A 23,924-nucleotide genomic window follows, 5' to 3' on the forward strand; every position below is an offset into this window, starting at 1 on the left:
TCTATAATGAAGATTAAACATGGCAAATCTAATAAAGCGTAAATTCGCAAAAAAATCTGTTGTAACGGCACTAATTTCTTTAAAGCTGCAGTGGGTAGAAATGGAGAAAATATGATTAAAAAAAAAAGTTATTTTTATAAAACCTCACTATCTTGACAGTAGTGCATGAAACAGGTAATCTGAATAAAATCATGTGCCTCTGTGTCCTCCGGTGCTCCTAATGGCATCTGTAAGATTTCACAGACCGGAGGAAAACAACCAATCAGAGCTGATCTGGAGTCTGCCGTCTCTGAGCAGCTCCGATCAAACGGTCAAACTAGGCAGCGCTGATCAAATATGAATCAATATTCTGTTACTGTAATGCCTATTTCTCTCCTGAAATGCTTTCAGAAACATCTTGTAGTGTACTGATTAGCTGTAAAATGAGAAGGTTTGTGACCCGGCAGCCATGTAAAGATAAGTTGAGGAAATACCAAGCACCGCCCACCAGCCAGAGCACAGCCAATAGGAGCGCTCTCTCTCTGAAACTAGAAAAACTAAAGTCCAAATTTACACTAAATTTTGGTGAAGAAAAACTGTCATAGCCATTTTCAAAGGGGTCCCTTGACCTCTGACCTCCAGATATGTGAATGAAAATGGGTTCTTTGGGTACCCACGAGTCTCCTCTTTACAGACCAGCACACTGACACACTGACAGCTGTTGTTGCCTGTTGGGCTGCAGTTTGCCATGTTATGATTTGAGCATATTTTTTATGCTGAATGCAGTACCTGTGAGGGTTTCTGGACAATATCTGTCATTGTTTTGTGTTGTTAATTGATTTCCATAGTAAATATATATATACATTTGCATAAAACAAGCATATTTGTCCACTTCCATGTTGATAAGAGTATTAAATACTTGAAAAATCTCCCTTTAAGGTACATTTTGAACAGATGAAAAAATGTGTGATTAATTTGTGTTTCATATATATAATAATATTTAGCACACTTAACTGTAAGTATAAGGTGGAATCAAACTACGGGGACATAAAGAGATGAAGTATACCTCACATTTATTCCAATACACATTAGCTCAGTTGTTCCCAGTGGACACGGGGGTACTAGGAATAAGGTAGACAAAGACACCAGGAAGTGTCTGACAGCTCCAATAAGCCTGGATCGTGACAGCTGTGACAAGAGCTCCCAACGGTTCACACAAACAACACGCACACTCAGTCCTACAACACACATCCCATGTGGTTTCTCTTTCACTGTGTGCGTGCACAGAAGCTCACAAACAAACACATGACAGGCTGAGAAGCGCTTCATTAATACCGCAGGACGTCTTGGGTGTTGACGGAGCAAATGGGGGTCCGGAGGACTAACAGAAGCAATGGACGGCCATTAGACGTGACGGAGGACACATCACCTCCAGGTTAAACAAAGAGCCACACATACTTCAGCTATAATTTGTTGGAAGGAAACAATTTGTTTCCACTCTCTTTCTCGCCTTCTGACCTAAAGACTTTCTGTCTCTGTTAACTGATAGCATATGTGTGCACGTGTGTTTATTATGTTAATGTGACACTGCACCAAATTATGACAGATTACCGACGGAGATATAGGTACATACTTACACAATAGTAAACATATTGTGAGCTCACCATTATGTGTCAACGTTAGTGTGTATAAGGTGTATATATGTAATATGCTCTCCTGTTATGTTTACTGTATTTTTTTTGTTGCTTGCAAAATTGTTAAGGGGGCATATCATGGAAAACTCCCGCATTCAGTGCTTGTGCTCATACTGTATATTACCAACCTAAAAACTGTGAAATGTCACATGCAGGCTCAATAGAATATACCGCCCACAGCTTGAGGACTACCTTTGCAAAGGTGCACCATATTTTTCTTGCAAGTAGGGTTGCTAATTTTGCCAAACGATTATTAACCGTTGGAGAGAAAAGATTAGTGTGCTTCATGCAGGGGTGCTGTGGTTGTAGTGCCTAACAAGCCGCCCAGCTGCGACGATAAGCCGATGCACAAACAGGTTAAATCCATCATTTATCACCGGCTGCAGGGTATGTGCAAAACAGACAACTGAGCCCCCAGTTAACCCGACCGGGAGAGTTACTGTAACAGCCACGATGATGCGTGTATTGTCATGGAAACATGCAGCCACTTTCCCATGAAAAGTCCACTCCATCATTTAGTTTAGCTGCGAGGTTGTCAGCTGTGTGTCTGCCTGGCATACTCTGTCAGCCCTGTGTAACGTTAGTGAGTGTGCGCGAGACCGTGTGTGTGATGGTGAGTATGAAGTTATCAGTAAATTTATAGCGGTGAACGTAGCAGTAGCAGTGTGTTTACAGTTTATTTGTCGGTGAATAAATGATACAACTCCTCAAGACCCAAGCCAAGCTCTTGTGTTTTGCTTGCCAGCCACCTGCTGATTAAAGTGAAGGGGTTAGCCCCGGAGATAGCAACAACTCCGGCTCAAGCTCACTTAAGGTGGGCTGTTAAGGAGGACCAGCTCTTCTCCTTTAAGTGACAATCCGCTCCTCTGAGATTTACTCAGCTTTTTTATTTAATTTTTTCTATTTCTTTCAACCGCTTAACCGATAGCATTAATTGGTAAAAATTCGTAATGCCCGTTTACGTTTAAATGGTTAATTATTAACATCCCTACTTGCAAGCCAATCAGAGCAGACTGGGCTTTTGGGGGAGGGGGGTCTTAAAGAGACAGGCGCTAAAACGTTTCAGACAGAGGGAGAATACAGGTATATCCAGACACACAGGATGAGAACAATAATGTGTTTTTAGAAAATTAAAACATGTAAACATGTTCTAGTAGAAACCCAAAATACAAGTATGAACCTGGAAATGAGCGTGATATGTCCCCTTTAAAATCTGACCCAATTCTTCCGAAGTGCAAAACTAAATCACTGGAATGCCCCTTTAAATGTGAAATGCAGCAGCTGTTCATTTAGCAGTGAAGGGAAGGTATCATAAAAGCTGTTGTACATTATTGTTCCCCAAAAATAATAACTCAGTGGATGAGTAGTTTTATATTGTGTTTAAAACACGAAAAGAGTGTTCTGTCAAAAGGAGCATAACAATATGACAGTTCAGACAACGTGCCATGTTTTCTTCTTTTATTTATAGTGATGTTTTTTTTCTGACGGTAACAGGTAGACACAGACAGAAGCAATAAGAGTGAAAAAGGTGTAGTAATAATAGCTGAGATAATAATAGTCTGTCATTTTTTAACACATTAACTGTCCAATAGACGGAGCACAGGCTGTTTACTGACTAACCAATCCATCTCTTTTATCTAGGACAAGTGTGCAGGACAATCAGAGCAGACTGGGCTTTTCCAAGCATTTCAGACAGATTTTGGTCAGTACAGGTATATTCAGACAGACTATGAGAACAATAGTGCGTTTTTTGAACAATAAAGCATGTAAACATGTTCTAGTAGAACCCCAAAATACAAAAGTATGAACCTGGAAATGAGCATGATATGTCCCCTTTAAAACCCAACTAAGATGCAGTTTCTTCGGCATGATGAGGAGAAGTCTGTTAGAAAGAAGCCGTGAGAAAGCACATACTGTACATAATAAACTATTCTGTTCGAGCTAATCCAAAAACATTGTTTTTGCAGTCCGGCTTTGCCTCTTGGCACTGCTACCAACATTCATCAATCACTTGTTATCTTTGCCCTCTTACACTGCTGTTCTCTTACAGAGAAAATAATTGGAAAGATGGACACTGTAAAACATAGTGCAGCTGGTACATACTTTGACCAAATGCCTCCATACCGATATTGCGAAGATGTTGTAGGGTTGACTATTGGTGCTATTACAAATACAGAATGATGTTTTTGGTAAATAATCATCAGTAATGTGGATATAATGACTAAGTGGGTAAAGGCAAATAATAGAACAGCTAGAAGAATCTGGTAAGTTCAGAAAATCACTTTACTGTAATGCAGCCATTATAACCAGGAAAAGACAACACTCATGATATCGATATAATATCGATATATTATAGTGCAAATATGTTGTGACACAAAAATATAAGCAGTACACACTGTAAGGTTTTACAAAAACACTTTTTAAAGCGGAGGTGACTTATCCGTCGTAGTAATCACTAAATCCTTGTGGTAGACAGCAGGGAAGCATTGAGATGTCAATGTCCTGAGATTACCCTTGAGACATGTCCTCAAGCTGAACTGCAGCCTTCGGCCCACATGGCTTGGTTCCATTCCAAAACTCAGCCCTGCCTTGCTTGTCCACTCGGCCTCAGTCAACTCCAAAGATGGTGTTTTATCTCCTTGAACTCTACATGAATCCCTTACACTCACTAAACTGTTCTGGCTCATCACATTGGACAATACTTTGCACATTCCTGCGCAAAACTGTCCAGCTTTTCATTTTTTTTAAATATTATTTTCATATCTTTGTCCTTCAAAAAAATAAATCATGCTTTTTGATGTTTGCAGTACTTGCATTTATCTTTTATTTTCTCCACTATGTCTATTGTTATGCACCAAATACAAAGACAAATTCTTTGATGTGAAAACCTACTTGGTAATAAACCTGTTTCTGATTCTGCATAAGGCCTGTGGAGGAGGTCAACAGCACTAAAAATATATAGAGAAAGGGACAGGTGCTGTGCGAGAATTGCGAGAGTAATGAATAGAACGCAAGAGATAAAGAGACAAAGAGAAAAAGTGAGAGGGAAAAACAGAGCAATAAAAAAAAAAAAGAGAAAGAGATAAATTGAGAGAGAAAACGAGGGAGACAGATCGAGTGAGGGAGAGGCAGTAAATGAGAGCGCGGGGAACAGAGGAGAGCCTCCTGTGGAGTTTCACTTTTGGAAAATGAGTCAGTCTCTGCAGGCGGGTCGACGAGAATCTCTGGACAGATTCCCAGCTCCCATGATGCTCTGCTGCAGCTCATGACGGGACGGACATGATATGAGACGCTGCTACGACGCGTTAAGGTGCTGAACAACCTCCAGCTGAACACAGATCTGCTCTCACTGAAGTGTCCAAGTCTACACACACACACACACACTCACCTGAGATGAGAGAACCCACCCTGCCAATACTCCTGCATGGATTGGTCTGTTTCCAAGTTAGGGAAGTTGTGTGCTAAGCAGTTTTCTGTGCAGGGAATGAGCTTACCTAAATAAGATACAAAAGGAGGTAATTTCTCACTTTGACATGTCATACTGGGGACGTCTGCTTTGTGTGTGTGTGTGTGCGTGTGTTTGTGGGTATATGTCTATAGGATTGTAAGTTTATTAACTGATATATACGCGTGCATGTGTGTGTGTGTGTGCACACTTGGAGTAATTTGTTAACACACAAATGAACCAGAAACCTTGACAACATGAACAAGCTGCACATGCAGATGGTCGACTCACAAGCCAACGGACAGACACTGGGGAAACACACACATGCACGCACGCACGCACGCACGCACGCACGCACGCACGCACACACACTCCAGCTTTAAAACTGAGCCCGCTACAACCTACAAATCATAAGAATTTGCGTTAACGCGCTATTATGGCGTTAACTTTGACAGTGGTAGTATTTATAATTCGTATTAAGTGTTACCCCCAAGAATATCCCTCCACAAGCCTAGACTCCCGTTGGCCACTGAGCAGCTCCATTAGAGACTGGGCGTCTGCTAAAAGGCACCTCAACAGATCGTGTCGGGGCTCAAAAGAGCTTTTCAAAATCCCTTGGTTCTCTCTTCACACACACCAATCTGCAAACCAATGTTACCCACACACATCACTCAATAATGACCAGTTAGTGAAGACTGAAGAGAGGCTAAATTGGCTATGTGTGCATCAGTGAATGTGACTGTTTAGCTGTGTACAGTATACTGTATACAGTGGGTGCATTAGAACGATTCTATATCGGGCTGTGTTGAAGCATGTCTTGTTACAGCGCTGCTCTGCTGGTATTCACCATGATATTTCTGCAGGGCTCAAGGTCTGGACCAGGGTCATGGATAATGACTGGGTGTAAATGGCAGCCTCCGTTTCCATTCCCTGGCGGCTGCTGAGGAGCCGACACCGAGCTAATCTCTGGAGAGGCTCTGTAATCTCAAGAGGACCTGCTGTACTGATACTACTGCAGGCAATCCCGTTGGTGTGTGTGTGTGTGTGTGTGTGTGAGAGACAGATGGAGTCAGCTATTGATTTTACTCAGTGTTGGCGTTGAACTTACGAGCGATTCCGAAAGTTCATGTGTCTGTGCAAGTACGTGTTTGTACGTGTGCTTGTGCATGTGTGTTTTATCAGTGTGCCTGACATGCATTTAATAATCTTAATTTTGATATTCATAATGAAGGACGGAACCTGCCAAAAGTAAATGTAAAAATCTAAATAAATGTAGCCGTTAATTAATTGATGACATGTGACATAAATTAATATTTATGTTTCAATTTGTTTCTTTATTTATTCATCTTTGTATTAATTCCCTTATTTATTTACTCTTCTGTTTCATTTTCGCTTTTATTTATATATTTATTTATTCATTTTTATATTAATTCATTTATTTTTTTATTTTGCATTTATGTATTATCTATTTTTTATTACTATTTTTAAATGTAGGTATTTATTTTTATGTATTTATGCATTTATTTATTTATGCAAAATGTTCCCTTTGCATTTCACCCCTTATTTATTTCTGTATTATTTTCCTTATACATTTCTTTACACAATAAAAATTAATAAATAAGAAATACATGAATAAATAAATAAAAGGGAAAATTAAACAGAAGAGTAAATAAATAAAGGAATTAATACAAAGATAAATTAATAAAGAAAATAGAAATATAAATTTATGTCACATTTTATCAATCAATTAATGGCTACATTTATTTCTCATATTATTTTTGCTACATTCAATGACATATTTAATCATTTATCAATCAATCTGTCTACCTGTCTGGCCATAACATTAAGTCAAAACCTGGATTAATATACAACACTGTAGCATGGATTAATCATTAGGTTGCTGTTTAATCTGATTAGTTCCATTACTTCTAACTGGTGGAGGTTTTTCTACAGTAGACAATCATTGAGAATACATGGTAGCTGCACCGTGGGGATGAACAACACAGGCTGCATGTGTGTGTCAGAGACAGAGCACCGCGGAGCCTTCCCTGGTTCACTCCACTGCCCACTGAGATGAGCCCATTCCCTCGACCCGCCCCTACCCCTCCACACCCTTTGATGGATTGGCCCGAGGCGGGTCCCTGACTGCCTCACTAACCCGATCTGGATGCAACCATCTCCCATGTGGGGTAAAAATCGATTGTGTAAGACATAAAATTGGGTTCATCTGAAGCGGCTATATTTGCTGAAAGCAACACATAGACTCTTCTATAAGAAGTTTCACCACAACTGTTTAATCTTTCTAAAACACTTATACCATCACAGTTATTTCAAAGATGATATAACAAGTCGGGGTCTTGGTATGTGTTGTTCTATCTTAAAAGCTATGTAGCCCTGTGACAGCATCAGCTAGGGGTGTAACGGTACACAGAAGTCACAATTTGGTTCATAGCCCGGTTCAGGAGTCAGGGGTGGTGTGAGTTTGGTAAAAAAACAAATGCATAAGGATACATTTTTTTCATTCAAATGTGCATTGGCATACATCAGACCAACAATACGTCATCCAGAGTAGGCTCTCATGACCACGCCCACTTTCGGGGTAAAATCCCGTGTCCCTCATAGACGGTAACGGAGTAAACAGAAGAAGTTGAAACATGTCTCCAAACTTCTACTTTAAACAAACCGCTAATAGTAATAACGCTATGCTGAAGAGTTGCTGTGTAGTTGGTTGCACCAACAATAAATCCCAAAACTCTGATCTCCGATTTGTTCCCCTGCCGTGTCCTAAAAAAGATCTAATAGAGGGGCTTTATGGCTCCAAGCTATAGACCAGACCAGCATTGCGTCATCGCAGAGGCTGTGCTCCCTTTTGGGGGAAAGAAACTCGCTGTCACAAGAGATAAAATGATGAAAAGCTGTTGTGTGGGTTAACCGAGGCTTTCACACTGACATTTGAGGCACATACTGTACGTGAATATTCACTGTCAATGTGGTAAATGGCTAAAAGATGCTGGTGACAGTGACTTGCTCGCCTCCAACTAAATCTCAGCCTATAGATCAAACAGTTGGTTATTAACACGTTGGTTATTTACAGACAACACAGGTCAACCTGCACCTGACCCATGTGTGTGCAGTTTGACAGCAAACAAAGCGCCGTGATGACAGCCTTCCCTTCTTTCTTCACAGCCAATTGGATAAAAGCCAGATTTTAAAAAAAGCATCTGTCCTTGAAGTGGTTTGACTTTTGATAACTGGAGCCAATAAAAATGTGGGACATCGTCTCAAAATATGAGGGACGTGGGACAAGGGATAAAAATGCTGTGCAGTCCCTCGTAAAGTGGGACACCTGGTCACCGTAGGCGGGGCACTGCAGGCCGCACTTCGCCACTGCTCTGGTGTGAATTCAGCGTTACTCTTATAAGTCAGTTAAGGTATAGCACTCACTTGGGGTACATAGTTGTACCTCAATGCAGGTGTGAATACAGTAATGTACTTTTATGAAGGTACAAATGGTCAACCCTGTTTCACTCATTTACTGCAGAACTAAACCTTGTCAGACACATATCTGCTCTGGTAGATATACATAGATCTCCATTATCAGACATCCACCACGTCTAAAAGGAACCAGGTCATACGTAAGCGGGCTAAATGACAGACCAATCAATGGCTGCTTATTGTTGGGACCTTAGGCCCCTTTCTGATTCAATTACCTGCTATGATGAGGAAGAGCAGCCAGGCAGGGAGGCAGGCCGGGCCGAGCCCACAACACTGTGATTAATGGGGCCGGGGCCACGGAAATGGGTCAGAGAGCAGGGGAGGACGAGAAAGAAGGAGGGAAAGGAAAGAGAAATTACAGGCTGGGGGATAAAAGGAGAGGAAAAGACAAGATAGAAAAGAGGATGACAGAGGGAAAAGGACAGATGAGAGAGATAAGACGATTTGTGGAGAAACAAGAGGAGATGAAGGGAGGGATAAACTCAGTGGGCGAAGGTGTGGGAGCAGACTGTGTGCCTTGAACGCCCCTCTCATCCTTCATCTGTTGCTCTTTGAACTTTTACGTCTATGTGGTCCTCGCTCTCCCTCTTAATGCCCATCTTCTCCCGCTCTCCTACTGTCTTCTTTCTGTACCTCTTTTAGTAACATTTATTTCTTTTTACCTCCCTTTACGTTCCCTCTCCCCTTTCTTTTTCCTGTCAGTGTTTTGCTTCTCCTTTCCTTCATCCTTTCCCTACCTTCTTCTCTTTAGTTCCCTCCACTCTCCATCCTTTCTTCCTTCCAAGATTATTATTATTTCACACGTCCACTGTCATGCCACCTGCCTTTAAAAGTCTGCCATTGATCATGTGTGTGTGTGTGTGTGTGTGTGTGTGTGTGTGTGTGTGTGAGAGAGAAAGAGGGATGAAGACGGAGCGGTAGCCTGCCAGCAGTGGTAAAAGGCGTTCAATCAGACTGGAAGATTGAGAAGGCCTCCTGCCTGGGTGTGAATTAGAGCTGGACAGATTGAGTTAGCCGGTCCCCGCTGAGCAGCTACACACAAACACAACAGGATGCTGTTGATAATGAGCAGGTGAAGAATGACGACAAATGATTTCACATAAAGAAATATCTTCATTGGTTCCTTTATAAACTATGTATTAGCAGCAGTTGTGGACCAAAGTCTTTTTTTCCCCAAACAAACTTCTCTCAACATTTTTATCTCTCTATTTCATCATTCGGGTGAAAGAACCAGACCAGTACCTCAACATGTAATGGATGTTTCTTACTTAAATACACTAAAGCTGCAGACATAACAATTTCATCTGTCTAAACAAGGGCTGTCAAAGATAATAACTCTTTAACGCAAATTCTAGCTTGTTGTGATGGAGGATAAATAACGCCCCAAACTTGCGCCAAATTTTGGCGAGGAAAAACTGGCAAGACCATTTTCAAAGGGGTCCCTTGACCTCTGACCTCCAGATATGCGAATGGAAATGGGTTCTATGTGTACCCACAAGTCTCTTTTTTTAAGTCGGGTTGTAAGAGGTACTTCTCCATAGTCAGTGTATTACCTACAGTAAATGGCGGCCGGCACGCTCCCAGTTTGGAGAAACAGACAGGAGTACCAGAACTGGAGCAAGGCAATGTACTACTGTGGATGGGGGGCAGCAGCAAAACAGATTTTAGACACCTACAAAAATGCAATATCAGTTTAAGGGTACGCTATATTTTGAATATTTTCAACGCTTTATTTTGTTGTCAGACAAACCTTTCCAACAGAGAACTGAAGCCGGTATCTATGCTCTCTTCAAAGCCACCAGACTCCACTGACAAAAAATGTAATTTTGCTGGTCTATCGCTGCCTCGATTGGTTCGTTGTTTGTGTTATTATTTGACTTTGGTGTTTTAAAGGGTTAGTTCAGATTCACCAAAGTCACACAATAACACAAACTAACTAACCGATCCGAACTCTCTGCGAGGTAAAATTACTGTTTTTGTCAAAGGAGTCTGGTGGCTTTGAAGAGAAGGTAGATGAATATAAAGGCTTCAGTTCCCCATCGGAGGTCTTTTTTTTTTTAAGTTTAAGTGGTAATTAAGGAAAGGGCTGTCTGATGGCAAGGTGAAGTGGTAAACATTTTTCTGAATATAGCGTACACTTAAACTTCTATTGATTTTTTTCAGGTGTCTAAAATGCATTTTGCTGCCGCCCCCGTCCACAGCAGTACATTGCTTTGCTTCCATGCTGGTACTCTTGTCTGTTTCTCCAAACTCCATCTACTGTGGGTTAATACACTGACGATGGATAAGTACCTCATACAACCCCACTTCAAAAGAATCAGAGCTATCCCTTTAAGTCCCCAAGAACAGTGTCATTGTGACATTTCAAAGACACCTAAATTTACTTGAAACCTACTAACGTTATATAGAGCGTTACAAATGGCCCAATCGATGCCTCTCTAATGTTGTTTGAACGGGTTGGCTCTCAGCAGCAGGAAGGAAAAAACAGATTAGTCTGATATAGATTAGCTGCTTGAGAATGAACACATTTACTTCAACAAGGACGACATTTTCAAAGTCACGTTTGACACTCCTGCGTCAATACAAAGATTCATGGATTCATTACAATACTTCCACTAGGCGATGCTTTTTTTCCTTATACCTGATAAAAAATCATCTTGGGATAGTTTCCCAAACATCTGACATAATGTTACCAACACAACATGTCTGGTTTTACATGCTTTGGAATCCCTGTTGTTTGTCCTACATATTACAGAGATATTGGCTATATGGCAGACAGATGAGATGAAGTTGTGTATCCATTATGTTAATTTAATTAAGTAGAAGAATCAATTTCGGAACAGGTTCGATTTCCTCACATTTTTTCGCATCTGTCAATAGGCAAAAGAGGGTTGTTTCACCACTCAGAGCCACCGTCCATGCAAACGCCATCATCCAAAATGACATGATAAACATTCACTTTGTCTCCCAGCACAAAGCACTTTACTATAAAGAAATAAAAGTATACAGAGATGGTGAATTTAAAGATAGATTATGGCTGGTGATGCAGAACAGCTTGGAATCAGGCAGCTAAACAATAGCTTCTTGCTGATGTCATTCATTCATTAGCCCCGTTTGGGAATAGCACTACCTTTGCACCTACGTAGCTATTTCATTTTTGTCTTGTACTGAGAATTTTCGCAATGAAAACAGTAATAAAACGCATCTGACTCAGTGTGCAAGGTTTCTTCGCGTTTTTTATCGGATGACGGATTAAAAAAACGCATACGAGAAAAAGGATTTGGTGTGCAAGGGCCTTAAGGCTGTGAGCAGATGATATAACCAAGCCCCCAGGAAGAGCGCCGGGCTTTGATGCTAATTTTCGTAGTGGCCAAATGTTGGTACTACAACATACTTTTTCCCATAGACTTAAATTGGAAAAGAGACGTTTGTAAATCACCAGATAATTTTTTTTGAGGTAAATCAACTTCCCAGTATGAACACTTCAATAGCCCTTATTTAAATCATTAGGTCCTAAAAGTTGTAAAATGCACTAATAGCCAAATCCAGAGTTATTTTCCTTCAAGGAAATGGGAGGCGGAGTTAAATGAAATGCTACTGCGTCTGCTCTATTGGCCCAATGGATGCGGAAGATCACCGGATAATCCGGGTACTTTATCACTCGGCAGTCGAGCCATTTTGGCACCAATGAGCAACTCTCATAGGAATGAACGTTAGCCCGCCTCCAACGCTGTATCCAGTTCTCTTAATACACCCATGAATATAACTGGTACTAGGTGATCTTTAAAGGCTATCCAGGCGAGTAAAGCCTACAGATATGTAATATCCAGCATCTGATTGAAGCATGTTATACTACTTCTTCTCTCACACCAAATGTGCGAGTGCAACATTGCAAAAAGACCATTATTTTAAATTGATAGAGTAGCTGTGCTCTCCTGCGCACACCAGGGGGCACACACTGCAATTCACCGCCTGTCTAGTGGTATTTGGAAGTTATGACAGTGTCATGTTACTTCTGGGTTCAAAATCCAAAGCATGGCAGGGAATATTGAAATGCCAGGTCAGAAAATGTATAGTGTGATTGTTTACATTCCGTAATAGTCCGCTGAATCCTCGCTGCTTTGTAGGATGAGTAATAGAATGCACTTCATCCTACGCTATACCTCATGTAAATTATGTGCACTTGTGCATTTGGTGTGAAAGATTGGTAACACCCTGAGAGCAAGGACACAAAAAATGGAGCTCGCAGCATCCCATGGGTGACAAAATGTATCTTTGGATGCCATTAAGTGATTTATTTTTCACTGAGGATGTCTGTGAAAAATACATAAGACTTATCATCACGATGTCCATTTGTGATCTACACAATCACCTAACACACCCTGTAGAAAGTATAGTCCCATTTGAATAGGGCTGAAGACAGTCTTTTGGTAGAAACACATGCTTTCCTTCTTTGTGGGTCATTGCGCTCACTCGGAGGAAGCACTCAATCAATTTGAGGTATTGAGGCAGAGCCACTGAGCGGGCGGCTAAATTACAGTCCTGCAGGTTGAGTGCGTCACATGCTCCCAGAATGTACTCTATTCCAGCCCATTTAACTGACAGAGCCAAGCACCGGCACCCCAGCACATTTCTCACCAAAATATTACCATATCGTCACACTGGAAACTGCTCCCCAATGACAAAAATCCCCTAAATTAACAGGGAATAGGGCAATTATGCAAAAAGGAAACTATGAAAGACATGCCTGGCAAACAGGAAAATGGGTACCTGAGCTATGGAGTGTGGCTGTGGGCTCAAACTGCAAATAACCTAACAGAATCCTATTTCCTTTGTCTTCTTGCTATAGAAGTAATTTCTCTTTGATGAATAGTGCATAATATGTGTGGTCAAGAACAAGCATAGAGGTTTAAAGAATCCATTACAGTAGGGAAGTTACTGCTGCAAGTTGGACCATAGACTGTATATATTAAGTGGACGTAGTCACCCATTGGTTTGTGGACTGCCGTTTTGAAGCCTCAAGTTCGGCAATTTTAGTTTTTTGCAACCAGAAGTGGCAAGAGAGGGTGGGGCTAAGTACAACCGAACGCTAAATAAGATTGTTTTAGGTGACCAAAAAAGGTTATAATTACTTTCATGAACTGAAAACACACTGTGAAACGGTTAAAGTTAAGGATGTCAAAGTCAATGTGATAATAATGTGTTTACGTAAATTCATTTTAACGCCACTAATTTCTTTAATGCATTAAAGCAACTTGCGAGGTTGTAGCGGTGGTAGTGACCTGTCAATCACAAGGTAGCCACGCCCTAAAGCATACCCTGCTTTATGGTCTATTTGACTCTAAATGGGACCATAATTTACTAAATGAACATCATGCTGTATTGAAGAAGACTTGAAACTAGCGATTGAGACTATAAACTCATGTTTACAATGTTTACAGAGGTAATAAATCAAGTGAGAAGTAGGCTCATTTTCTCATAGACTTCTATACAATCACACTTCTTTTTGCAACCAGAGGAGTCGCCCTCTGCTGGCTATTAGAAAGAATGCAAGTTTAAGACACTTCAGCATTGGCTTCACTTTTCAGACCCGGAGGTAGCCCACGTATTTGGACTCAAGTCTGGAAGAGATGTTTCCAAAATTCAAGTTTGGCACTTTAAATTGCAAGTTGCGACACAAAGAAGAGTAAGAAATCAAACGATTTACACTGATGTCTTTAAATCCATCCACAGCCTGAAACAGACGCATACTCTCCTCCAAGTTCACTGATAAAACCCTTCTTTTCTACTCATTTCTGTCCTATTTTAACAGACACAGCCCTGTTGTGATGGGACTTTGCCAGAGGTGCATCTCTCACCAAAACAACCACAATGTCACATTAGAGCCCAGCCCCCCTGGCACTTTCTCAGCAAAAAAAAAAAACATGTGGCACTGCTAAAAATACCTGCTTTTGAATCATTCACGACATACACTATTTAGAGAGCTCATGCATACTCATGACCCTATGCAAATATGTATCATCAGACTCTGACTAGCAGGGAATTCAATTAATGGGATAACAGGGGACTGCAGCCTGAGCAGCGTTGCTATACTGTTCACTAACAGACATGAGTGAAGCAGTGGCATGCAGGGAAAATGATCTTTGATCAAAGTCTCTGTTATACTTCTAATATTCTAACAAAACATGATTTTAAGTTTGTGGCTGTTTTCCCCATTGCATAATTAAGGTTTTACTGTGAGATTGCTCTAGTTGTTATACCACATGCCTTCCACTCACTGACAGATGTGAAGCTAAATGGGTTGTCACAAAGATTCAGTAGTCATCCCTTTACTAAAAAAAAATGATCCCCACAACAGTAACCCCTATGTATCCATTTACAAAAATGTCTCAACATGACAAGTGGGGACCTGTGTGCAGTTCATTGGGTGAGAACTGGATACAGCGTTGGAGGCGGGCTCCAGTTCTATCCTATGAAATGTGCTCAACTGTGCATGATGCATAAATGGCTCCACTGCCGAGTATAAAATTAACCGGAGCTGCCGGCAAACTTCCGCATCAATTGGGCCCATATAGCAGGCGCTGTAGCGTTTCCTTTAAACTGGCATGTGGACAACACTGGGACAGATAAAATGTCATGAACCATGTAATTTGTACTTTTCTTTTAACAGCGTCGTTAGCACCACGCTAACAGTGCTAACAGTGAAAAGAACAGTAAACAGTACTGACAGAGCTAACAGTGTTAATCTGGAGAGAGACTTCATTCTCTGCTCAGGTAGACATTACTCTATATCTTTACATAGACGATAGTTGTTTGCTGCTGTATTAATGTTCTGGATATTGTATAGAGCACCTTTAAGTTGAAAATATTTGCTGTCTAATTCCATTGAAGAGAAGAATCAGGAGAAGAATCAAGAGAAAAACAACGGAAGATATAAAAAGAATAAGTTTCACATCTGCATGTCAGAAACAACCTCTCAACCACACAAAATCCACAGAAATGACTATGATGGATGATGCTTTTTGAACCCATACGGCAAGTAACTTCAAGTACCCAGGAAGGCACATTGTGTTCTCGTGCACACAAAACATACACATACAAACTTGTATAACCTGCACTTTCACATCACAGATGACAGTGTATATTTATATATACACAGTTGAAGTACAGTGAAGATGTGACACAATCCTCCTGCCTTCTCCACAGAGATCTGCTCCTCTCTTTCCCTGTAAAGACAGCTCATTAAAGAAATATACAAAACCTACATTCCACTTAATGTAATGTTAAGTCTGTAAAGTGTTTCTTTGATAAGTGGCTCATTACACAACCCTATGAATATCCTATATGCACATAGCACAGTAGAGCGGTTTCACATGGTGACACAGAATGTCAGATGTAATTGATTTTAAACCATCATCGCAAAGAAATAACTCATTTTGATTATTTATGTGGGTGTTTGTCTTGATGAAATATACTGGAGGAGCAGTTAAAGTTTCTGTGCCTCAGCAGGGGGAGGAGAAGCTCAGGAAAACTAACCAAATAAATCATTTTAATTAAGACGATTTTTTTGCCACCCCTATTCACAATTTATCCACCGGGGCGCCCAGCAGTAAACTTGTCATCTCATTTTTTGTCTCAACTTTTTTTTTTGTTAACAAAACACTCGGGAGATTATTAGCACACATTTTTGGGGACTTTTTATATGCAGCTTAATTGGGACTGAATCTTGTCAAAGTACCGCCGAGTTCACTACAGCTCATGTTCTGTTTCTAATTTGGAGGTGGACCTCGGTGTCGTCACACAGCACACAAAGACAAATTGGACCAGCAAAGTTCCTAAAAGCCACGCCAAGACTCGACAGTTTGACTTCTTTTCTTTCAACAGAGCATGAAACTAAAATAATCCATGAATAGCTGCTATACAATATGTCAGGAATAAATAATGAGTAATTCAAATTCTTAAAAATAAAGTGTGGAAAATATCCAAGAACACTGGAAATGTATATATACATATACTGTATAATGTTTTTTTCATGTTATGCTTTTAAACATACAGTGTGTAATTTTCTGCCACTAGAGGTCTCTCAATCAAAACTATTACAAAAGACCGAGTTTGGTGAAGTCGTGAAGTAAAGTATCTTGGAATCATGGATTGTTTTCTCAGCTTGTTTCTCTGATAACTTCAGATCAAGACGTCTGTCTATCTGTATGTCCTTGGCATATCTCGAGAACCGTTCATCCGATCTACTTCACACTTGCCGGGTGTATTGCTGGGGACCATAGGGGGTGCTTTGTCAAATTTGGTGCTATTTGGACATGTAACACCACATGTGCGATAGCGCTCTGTGCAGCAGCAGGAGCGGGAATTTAGGGCTTTGCAGACCACATTAATTACTGGCAGTTCCTGGGAGTTTTCTGTGCTGTCTGCACAGAACACTGAACAGCTGTTAACCTGAACTTCCACAGCAATTTACAGTGCCGCTTACTGATGAAAATCCCACTTTCCATGCAGTGCTGTCCAGCATATCCTCTGCAGCCGGCAGACCGCCGCTCATTGACTGCAGTTCATCTTTGCTGCTGGATGCTGGATATACAAACGTAAAACCAAACTTCTTCTTCAGTTCCCTGGAGGCAACGAGCAAGAAGCGGTTCTCGACAACACTGCAAGCAGCACTTCCTTGGGGGTCAAGCAATCGGCCCATTCCTAACAGGCATGCGCTCCGAACAACCTCAAACAGGCCCTGCACTGGTATAGTTAAAAACGTCAAAGATCTAAAAAGTGTTTTGTAAAAATGTGGCTTAAAACTGGATATGCTGGTCAATTTATGACAGCTTCTAACAGACAACCACAACACTGACGCATGTGCAAAGAGGATATGACCCCATTCACAGGTGACCAAGTCAAACGGACCGTTACCGTGATTCAAATTACAGATTTCTAGAGGTTTGACCATTGTTGGGATAATGTAATTACACAACTCAATAAACTATATAATATAGGTGATAGGTTTAGTCATTTTTAGATTTTAATGCAGAAAAGTTACATTATTATACCTGTAAATAAAAACAACACTATTTTCAACCTTCTCAGCCTTGCACACAGGAAACTAACGTAGACGCCAGCATCAACAGTCTCACATACACCACTCAATGCACAGGTCTAAACATTATTCACCAACACATGCGCCACAAGTCAAACTTCCAGCACAAGCTGCAGTAGTTCTCTGTTAGATATGAAGGAGATGGAGACGGTTCCTACCACTTTGCTGCTCGGCGGTGTTTGTGCCATCCACTGCTCCATTGGATCCCACTGTGGAGCTGGATGGGACATGCTGCCTAAGTGGAGGGAGGCAGTGTGTGTGTGGATGCTTATAGTACATATTCACATGTCTATGGGAATGCCATGTATGGAGCTGTGTGTGCGTCAGGAATATTATATGAGAGCTGTGATGGGGGGAGTGTGTGGAGTGTGTATCTTAGTTGGTGGCTAATCAAGTGTCCCCTATAGGACATGACCACAGTCATAGGAGCTATGAGTGTCGCTGAAGAGTGTAAGTGTGCGTCTGAGTGTGCAGTGAGGCGCGATGCCAGGTTTTCTCTACTGGTCTGCTCAGCCCTTCATGCCTCTCCAGACACGTATGAGTATGATCTTCCTCTTTCATGGCATCCACTCAGCCACTCCTCCCCATCCCTCCCCATACAGTTCCCTTTGCTAACACCTTATTTTGAAAACCGGACGTAGTCCCACGTGTATACTTCCTCTAACTTCTCCAAATCTGTCTCTAGCTCTCCCGTCAGCTCCGTTGTCTTTATACATCCATGGTCAGCTCCATCTGCGCCGTTTGAATGCATTTAACATAAATGTCAGTATATGGGTGCTCTATAGTTGTAGCGTCGGCCCATTTGACCACGGAGACGAGAGTGACGGCAGGCTTGGCCGCACGTTACCGCGATACGATAACGTTTCCTGTCCATGACAGAGTTAGCATGCAGCTTTAGTCATGATGTCTAGCTCTGCTTTTCCTGTCAATGTGTGAAACCCAAAGTGTTTCCATACTTTACTGGATGTTTAATGTTTACCACGCTGGATTTAAAATGCGAGGGTTCAGGTTGTATGCACGCAGGCACTTCGCTGTTTTCTGCTTTCTCGTTACGGTTCCCTGCGGTTTGTTTTGTTTGACGGATACGGAACGGATATGACGTCACGTTACTCAGACTACAACAATAAAAGCGGTAACTTCCTTTTACCTTCGCATAGACTCAAATGAAGCAAATATATTGATTCTGGCATTAAAAAAATCGCGATACATAGGTGAATCGATTTTTTCCCACCCCTACCTGCCATCCATCCTCCCTTATTAGACTGTGTAATGTGTCAATTACATGTCACCTGCGCTCAAATACAGTAAAAGCTCACATAGAGGCTGTAAGAAAAAGGGTTTTCCTCAATTGTTGAAATAGAATAGACTATTACATTTACATACAGCTGGTGTATTTACATCCCAGCCATTTACTCAAGTACAAAGCAACAGAAGTCAGTATTCATGAGCCAGTGTGAGTGTAAGAAGATTGGTCATGAAGAAGCGCAAGAGGCAAAAATCCACATTCAGAGCAAAAAAAGGGGGACAGTGCCAGAAGCCATTCCAGATGAGAGAGAAAATCTGCATGTGTTCTTGTTCGGGGTGTCAGATGTTTTATGGAACACTTAAATTATTCAGCTGAGTTTGCCTTTCGACTGTCTTCTTCTCTGCTCCTCTGAAGGGACTGCAGAGAACTGTCATCGTACTACCTGGTGTAGTGCTGCCATCTTCAGGCCCTAACTGGTAATGCACGGGTTCTTACAATAACACAATATCCACCGAACAGTTGCTGCTCAGGCATTTAGCACACGGATCAAAGAGGTTTGGAGTTGAAGCACAAGGCTCAGTTGTAGATTTAACTGATTATTTCTGTCTTTGTAGTTGAAAACGCAGCGATCACTGAAATCTGCTGCTGTAGTCGACTGAAAACCAGCAGACTGTTGGACTCCACAGGACGGTCAGAGGGCAGGTGGAAGCAATTCTTTAGGGGATTTATGGGACTAACATCAAAATATAAAACACCCCTGCTGTTGTGATGCTATTATGAGTTCCCATTATCCTCTGATGTGAGTTTTCTACTAAGAAACAGGAAAAAATATATATATAATGTTACAAAAGAGGGTTTTCATGTTAAATGGGTGTCAAATGTATGTAGTGAAAATTCAGCATTCTTCCCTTATGTGTCTATAAATAGCAATCCACAGCATTTGGAGACACAGCTGGTGTTGTTTCCTCCATCTGCACTACAATGGAACTACATCATACAGTATGGGTTAATGAACATACATGCACACACACTAAGGGTGATGCTTTGACCTCACCAGCTGCACCTCACATACTGCGCAGCATGATTACATTAGGTTTATATATTGTGTTGTTGTTGCATCATCAACTTTGGATTATTCTCTGCTGATGTTCCCGGTTCTATGAAAGAACAGATTGTTCATATTCCTCTTTAGTAACTCCATGCAGACTACAGTCCTAGCAGAGTATTAATGTAATCTTTTGTGATCTTTGTTCATCTAACTCACAACAAAGAGACAAAGACAACAGGCTGACAAAGGACTTCGCTGGCCTTGTGTTAAAGTCTGAATAAAAACAAAATAACCTTTGAGAGCATCTCAGTCTACCGAGAGACAAACTAGACACCTCACTCTCTTGAAAAATAAAACCTTTAATAAAATGATATCATTGTAAACCATGATTTAAGTAATCATGAGTCATTCAGAGTTAGTTGCAGTGCTTGAAGTGGGCCGGTACTCACCGGTACGCAGAACCGGCACTTCTACATTTTACTCTGTGGCGTACCGTGACTTTTTCTTGAGCACCGGCATTTCTCAAAAGCTGCCGGTACTCTTTTCTGCCCTCTCCATAATCAGGTTCTCTAGGAGATTCATCATAATCAGGCGGCACGGCGCCATCATAAGCTGTATGAACATAAACAAAGAAGGAGCATCTGGACGAGCCGACACACAGCACGGGCAAGGAGGCCGAGAACGACACTGATGTAATTTATCGATACAATACGTCCTTTATTTCCTTTTGTAAAATAATTTGTGAACTGTTCGTCGTAACTTTTTTTAGTTGTGAACAATTAGTGGAACATTATTTAAACGTTTTCTGAATCTGTTCTTCTGATTAATAGAATATGATTTTACAGGGCAAACATTTCCAGAAGAATTTAATGTTCTGATGAAGGCTGCGATGTGTAAATAATACAATAATTATTCAGCTATAGTAAGTTTTGTCTTTAAATTTAACGTTTCATATCTTCATCTTAAAGTTATTTTTCAAACTCCAGGATGAATGGCAGAAAATGTTCCCTTCTACAGTGATTCCTGCTAGAATTCAGACAAAGCAAAGATAATTGAAAGGACAGAGACACTCAAAAATCAACAACTCTGATTTTATCCTGCAGCAATCTCACAACCCTCTCTGACAAAAGAGAGACATTTAACAATAGCCTACAGTTATTCATTTTGAAATAACGGCGTGAAAAGAACACTTGGTGATTTACGATGGGCTGTTATGTGACCCGTCACTGTTTTGGGGACGTGAGGTGTCATGTTTGTCAGACAGCTGTAAGTTTGAAGTTTATGGCACATTTCTCACTGTAATTGTTCCCCTGCTGTTCATCACAGTCATATACTTCCCACCGGAGATACAGGCTTTAATGACAAACTGATTAATCTACAGGAAGCTGATTGATGAGGTACCAAATTGGTCATTAAACTGAGACATAAATGCCGAATACACATGCACACACACATCCAGAAAGTAAGTTAGTAACTCCGGAAAACTCGAAAGAGAAAAGATGTACAAGTGCAGCGTGAACAAGGGTGTCATTCACCTCAAACACTGGATCTGAGAAACAAATTTATTTTCGAAATAAACCTATTCAGCTGTTCCGCACAATGTGAAACAAGGCAGAACAATGCTCTGTGATGGAACTTAATTAACCTGCTCCTCTGGAAGACGTCTTCCTCTAATAAGAAATGAGGACCAATACTCTAAGTAACTTTCTGCACAAAAACCCTCCCACTCATCTGTGCAAACATTGCCTTCAACAAAGCTCTACTCCGACAACAAAGACATCCAAAAAGAACAAGCACCTTTATAAAATGATGAAGTCGAAGCAGACTTTCCTTCCCTTCAGAAGTCCCATATGGTCGCCTCTTCTGTGTCTCCTCAACTGAATTACTTTGACAAATGCTTTTTTGAACAGATGTGGTAAATAAACACAGGTGGTGGCCAGACATAAATCATTTTGAAAAATGAAAATTCCAGCCAGATTGTTAACTCACAACTCATCTGTTTAAAAATCTGGATAGTATGGAATCATTTTTGAACACTTAATAAATCAGACAGTGTCAATAAACCTATAACAGCAATTACCCGCTGCTGCCGTTATAGATTACAGTTTTTACAGTCTGTAACGCACATTGTAAGATTATAATTTACAGTCTGTAACGCACATTTTTAGATTGTAATTTACAGCATTTATTGTGCATTTTTAGATTATAATTTACAGTCTGTAACGTACATTTTTAGATTATAATCTACAGTCTTTATTGTGCATTTTTAGATTATGATTTACAGTCTGTAACGTACATTTTTAGATTATAATTTAGTCTTTAATGCACATTTTTAGATTATAATCTACAGTCTTTAATGCATATTCTTATATTATAATTTACAGTCTGTAACGTACATTTTTAGATTATAATTTACAGTCTTTATTGCATTTTTAAATTATAATCTACAGTTTTTAATGCACATTCTTAGATTATAATTTACACTCTTTAATGCACAGTTTTAGATTTTAATTTACAGTCTTTATTGCACATTTTTAGATTATAATTTACAGTCTTTTATGCACATTTTTAGATTGCAATATATAGTCTGTAACGTACATTTTGAGATTATAATTTACAGTCCTTATTGCACATTTTTAGATTATAATTTACAGTCTGTAACATACATTTTTAGATCATAATTTAAAGTCTTTAATGCACATTTTTAGATTATAATCTACAGTCTTTAATGCACATTCTTAGATTATAATTTAGTCTTTAATGCACATTTTTAGATTATAATTTACAGTCTTTAATGCACATGTTTAGATTATAATCTACAGTCTTTAATGCACATTTTGAGATTAGAATTTACAGTCTTTATTGCACATTTTTAGATTATATTTACAGTCTTTAATGCACATTCTTAGATTATAATTTAGTCTTTAATGCACATTTTTAGATTATAATTTACAGTCTTTAATGCACATGTTTAGATTATAATCTACAGTCTTTAATGCACATTTTGAGATTAGAATTTACAGTCTTTATTGCACATTTTTAGATTATATTTACAGTCTTTAATGCACAAGAAGGGGCGTCCATATGGACTCTTCTAGTGAAAACGGTAAACACGACCCCATTTGAAGACACCACAACTTTTGCGGATATTCCGTATCATAGCAACCAGACGCAATCAAAGCGTCTCAGCTGAAAAAATGCTACGCCTCATTGCCTTTCTGTGTTCTGCATATAACAAATAAACAAGTATTTCATTAGTTTTAAAACTGTCATCTTTGTCATTTAAAAAGCAACACTATACCTAATAATAGCTTAACAATAAAGATTGTTTATATAGCGTTGAAATCAGAATTTAAGAATTTGCCAAAAAAAAAAAAAAGGCAATAATATCGCAACTTGGGCTGTTGAGCCAATCATTGCTCCACAGGGGAAATTCCTTCACTGCCACAGCCCTACTACTCACATGAATCTTCTCTGCATGTAGAAGTGTATAGAGTACCTGAGCACACACATTTCCAATACTGAACCTCCTCAGTATGGGATAAACTGCAGCGAAGAATAGAAAAAGCACCAAGTCCAACGGAAAAACAAATGAGCCACCTAGATCGGTTCAGACAGGCCTCAAAAATAACACAAGCACAGCCTTTCTCTCTGCGTTGCACACCACACACTCTGAACGTGAACTGTGTCCTACCTGCGTGACTTTCTCCGTGACGTGGTGCGTCCGGTCGATGAGCTTGCAGGGAGCTATGATGTCCATCTCCCCGGTGGGCAGGGCGATGAGTGGGTCAGCCTTGAAGTCCACAAAGTTGAGGGTGATCTGAGGGATTTTGGAAATGGTGCGGTACCGCATGAGGTCCGAGTCCGACGTGGAGTTCAATATGTTGTGCTTGCTGTTTACTGCACCTGCAAACACA

General features: G+C 40.4%; 1 protein-coding gene across 2 annotated transcripts in view; it reads right to left on the minus strand.

The window, feature by feature from the left end:
* Positions 1-23,924, minus strand: part of kcnh2b (potassium voltage-gated channel, subfamily H (eag-related), member 2b) — a 284,202-nt gene that overhangs the window by 97,642 nt on the left and 162,636 nt on the right. For both annotated transcript variants that reach the window (XM_037756598.1, XM_037756597.1), the window contains exon 6: positions 23,702-23,913. In XM_037756598.1, the coding sequence (XP_037612526.1) occupies positions 23,702-23,913 (212 nt within the window). The remainder of the gene's footprint in view (positions 1-23,701; positions 23,914-23,924) is intronic.

This window comes from Sebastes umbrosus, chromosome 21 (assembly GCF_015220745.1).
Source record: "Sebastes umbrosus isolate fSebUmb1 chromosome 21, fSebUmb1.pri, whole genome shotgun sequence".
Taxonomy (NCBI): domain Eukaryota; kingdom Metazoa; phylum Chordata; class Actinopteri; order Perciformes; family Sebastidae; genus Sebastes; species Sebastes umbrosus.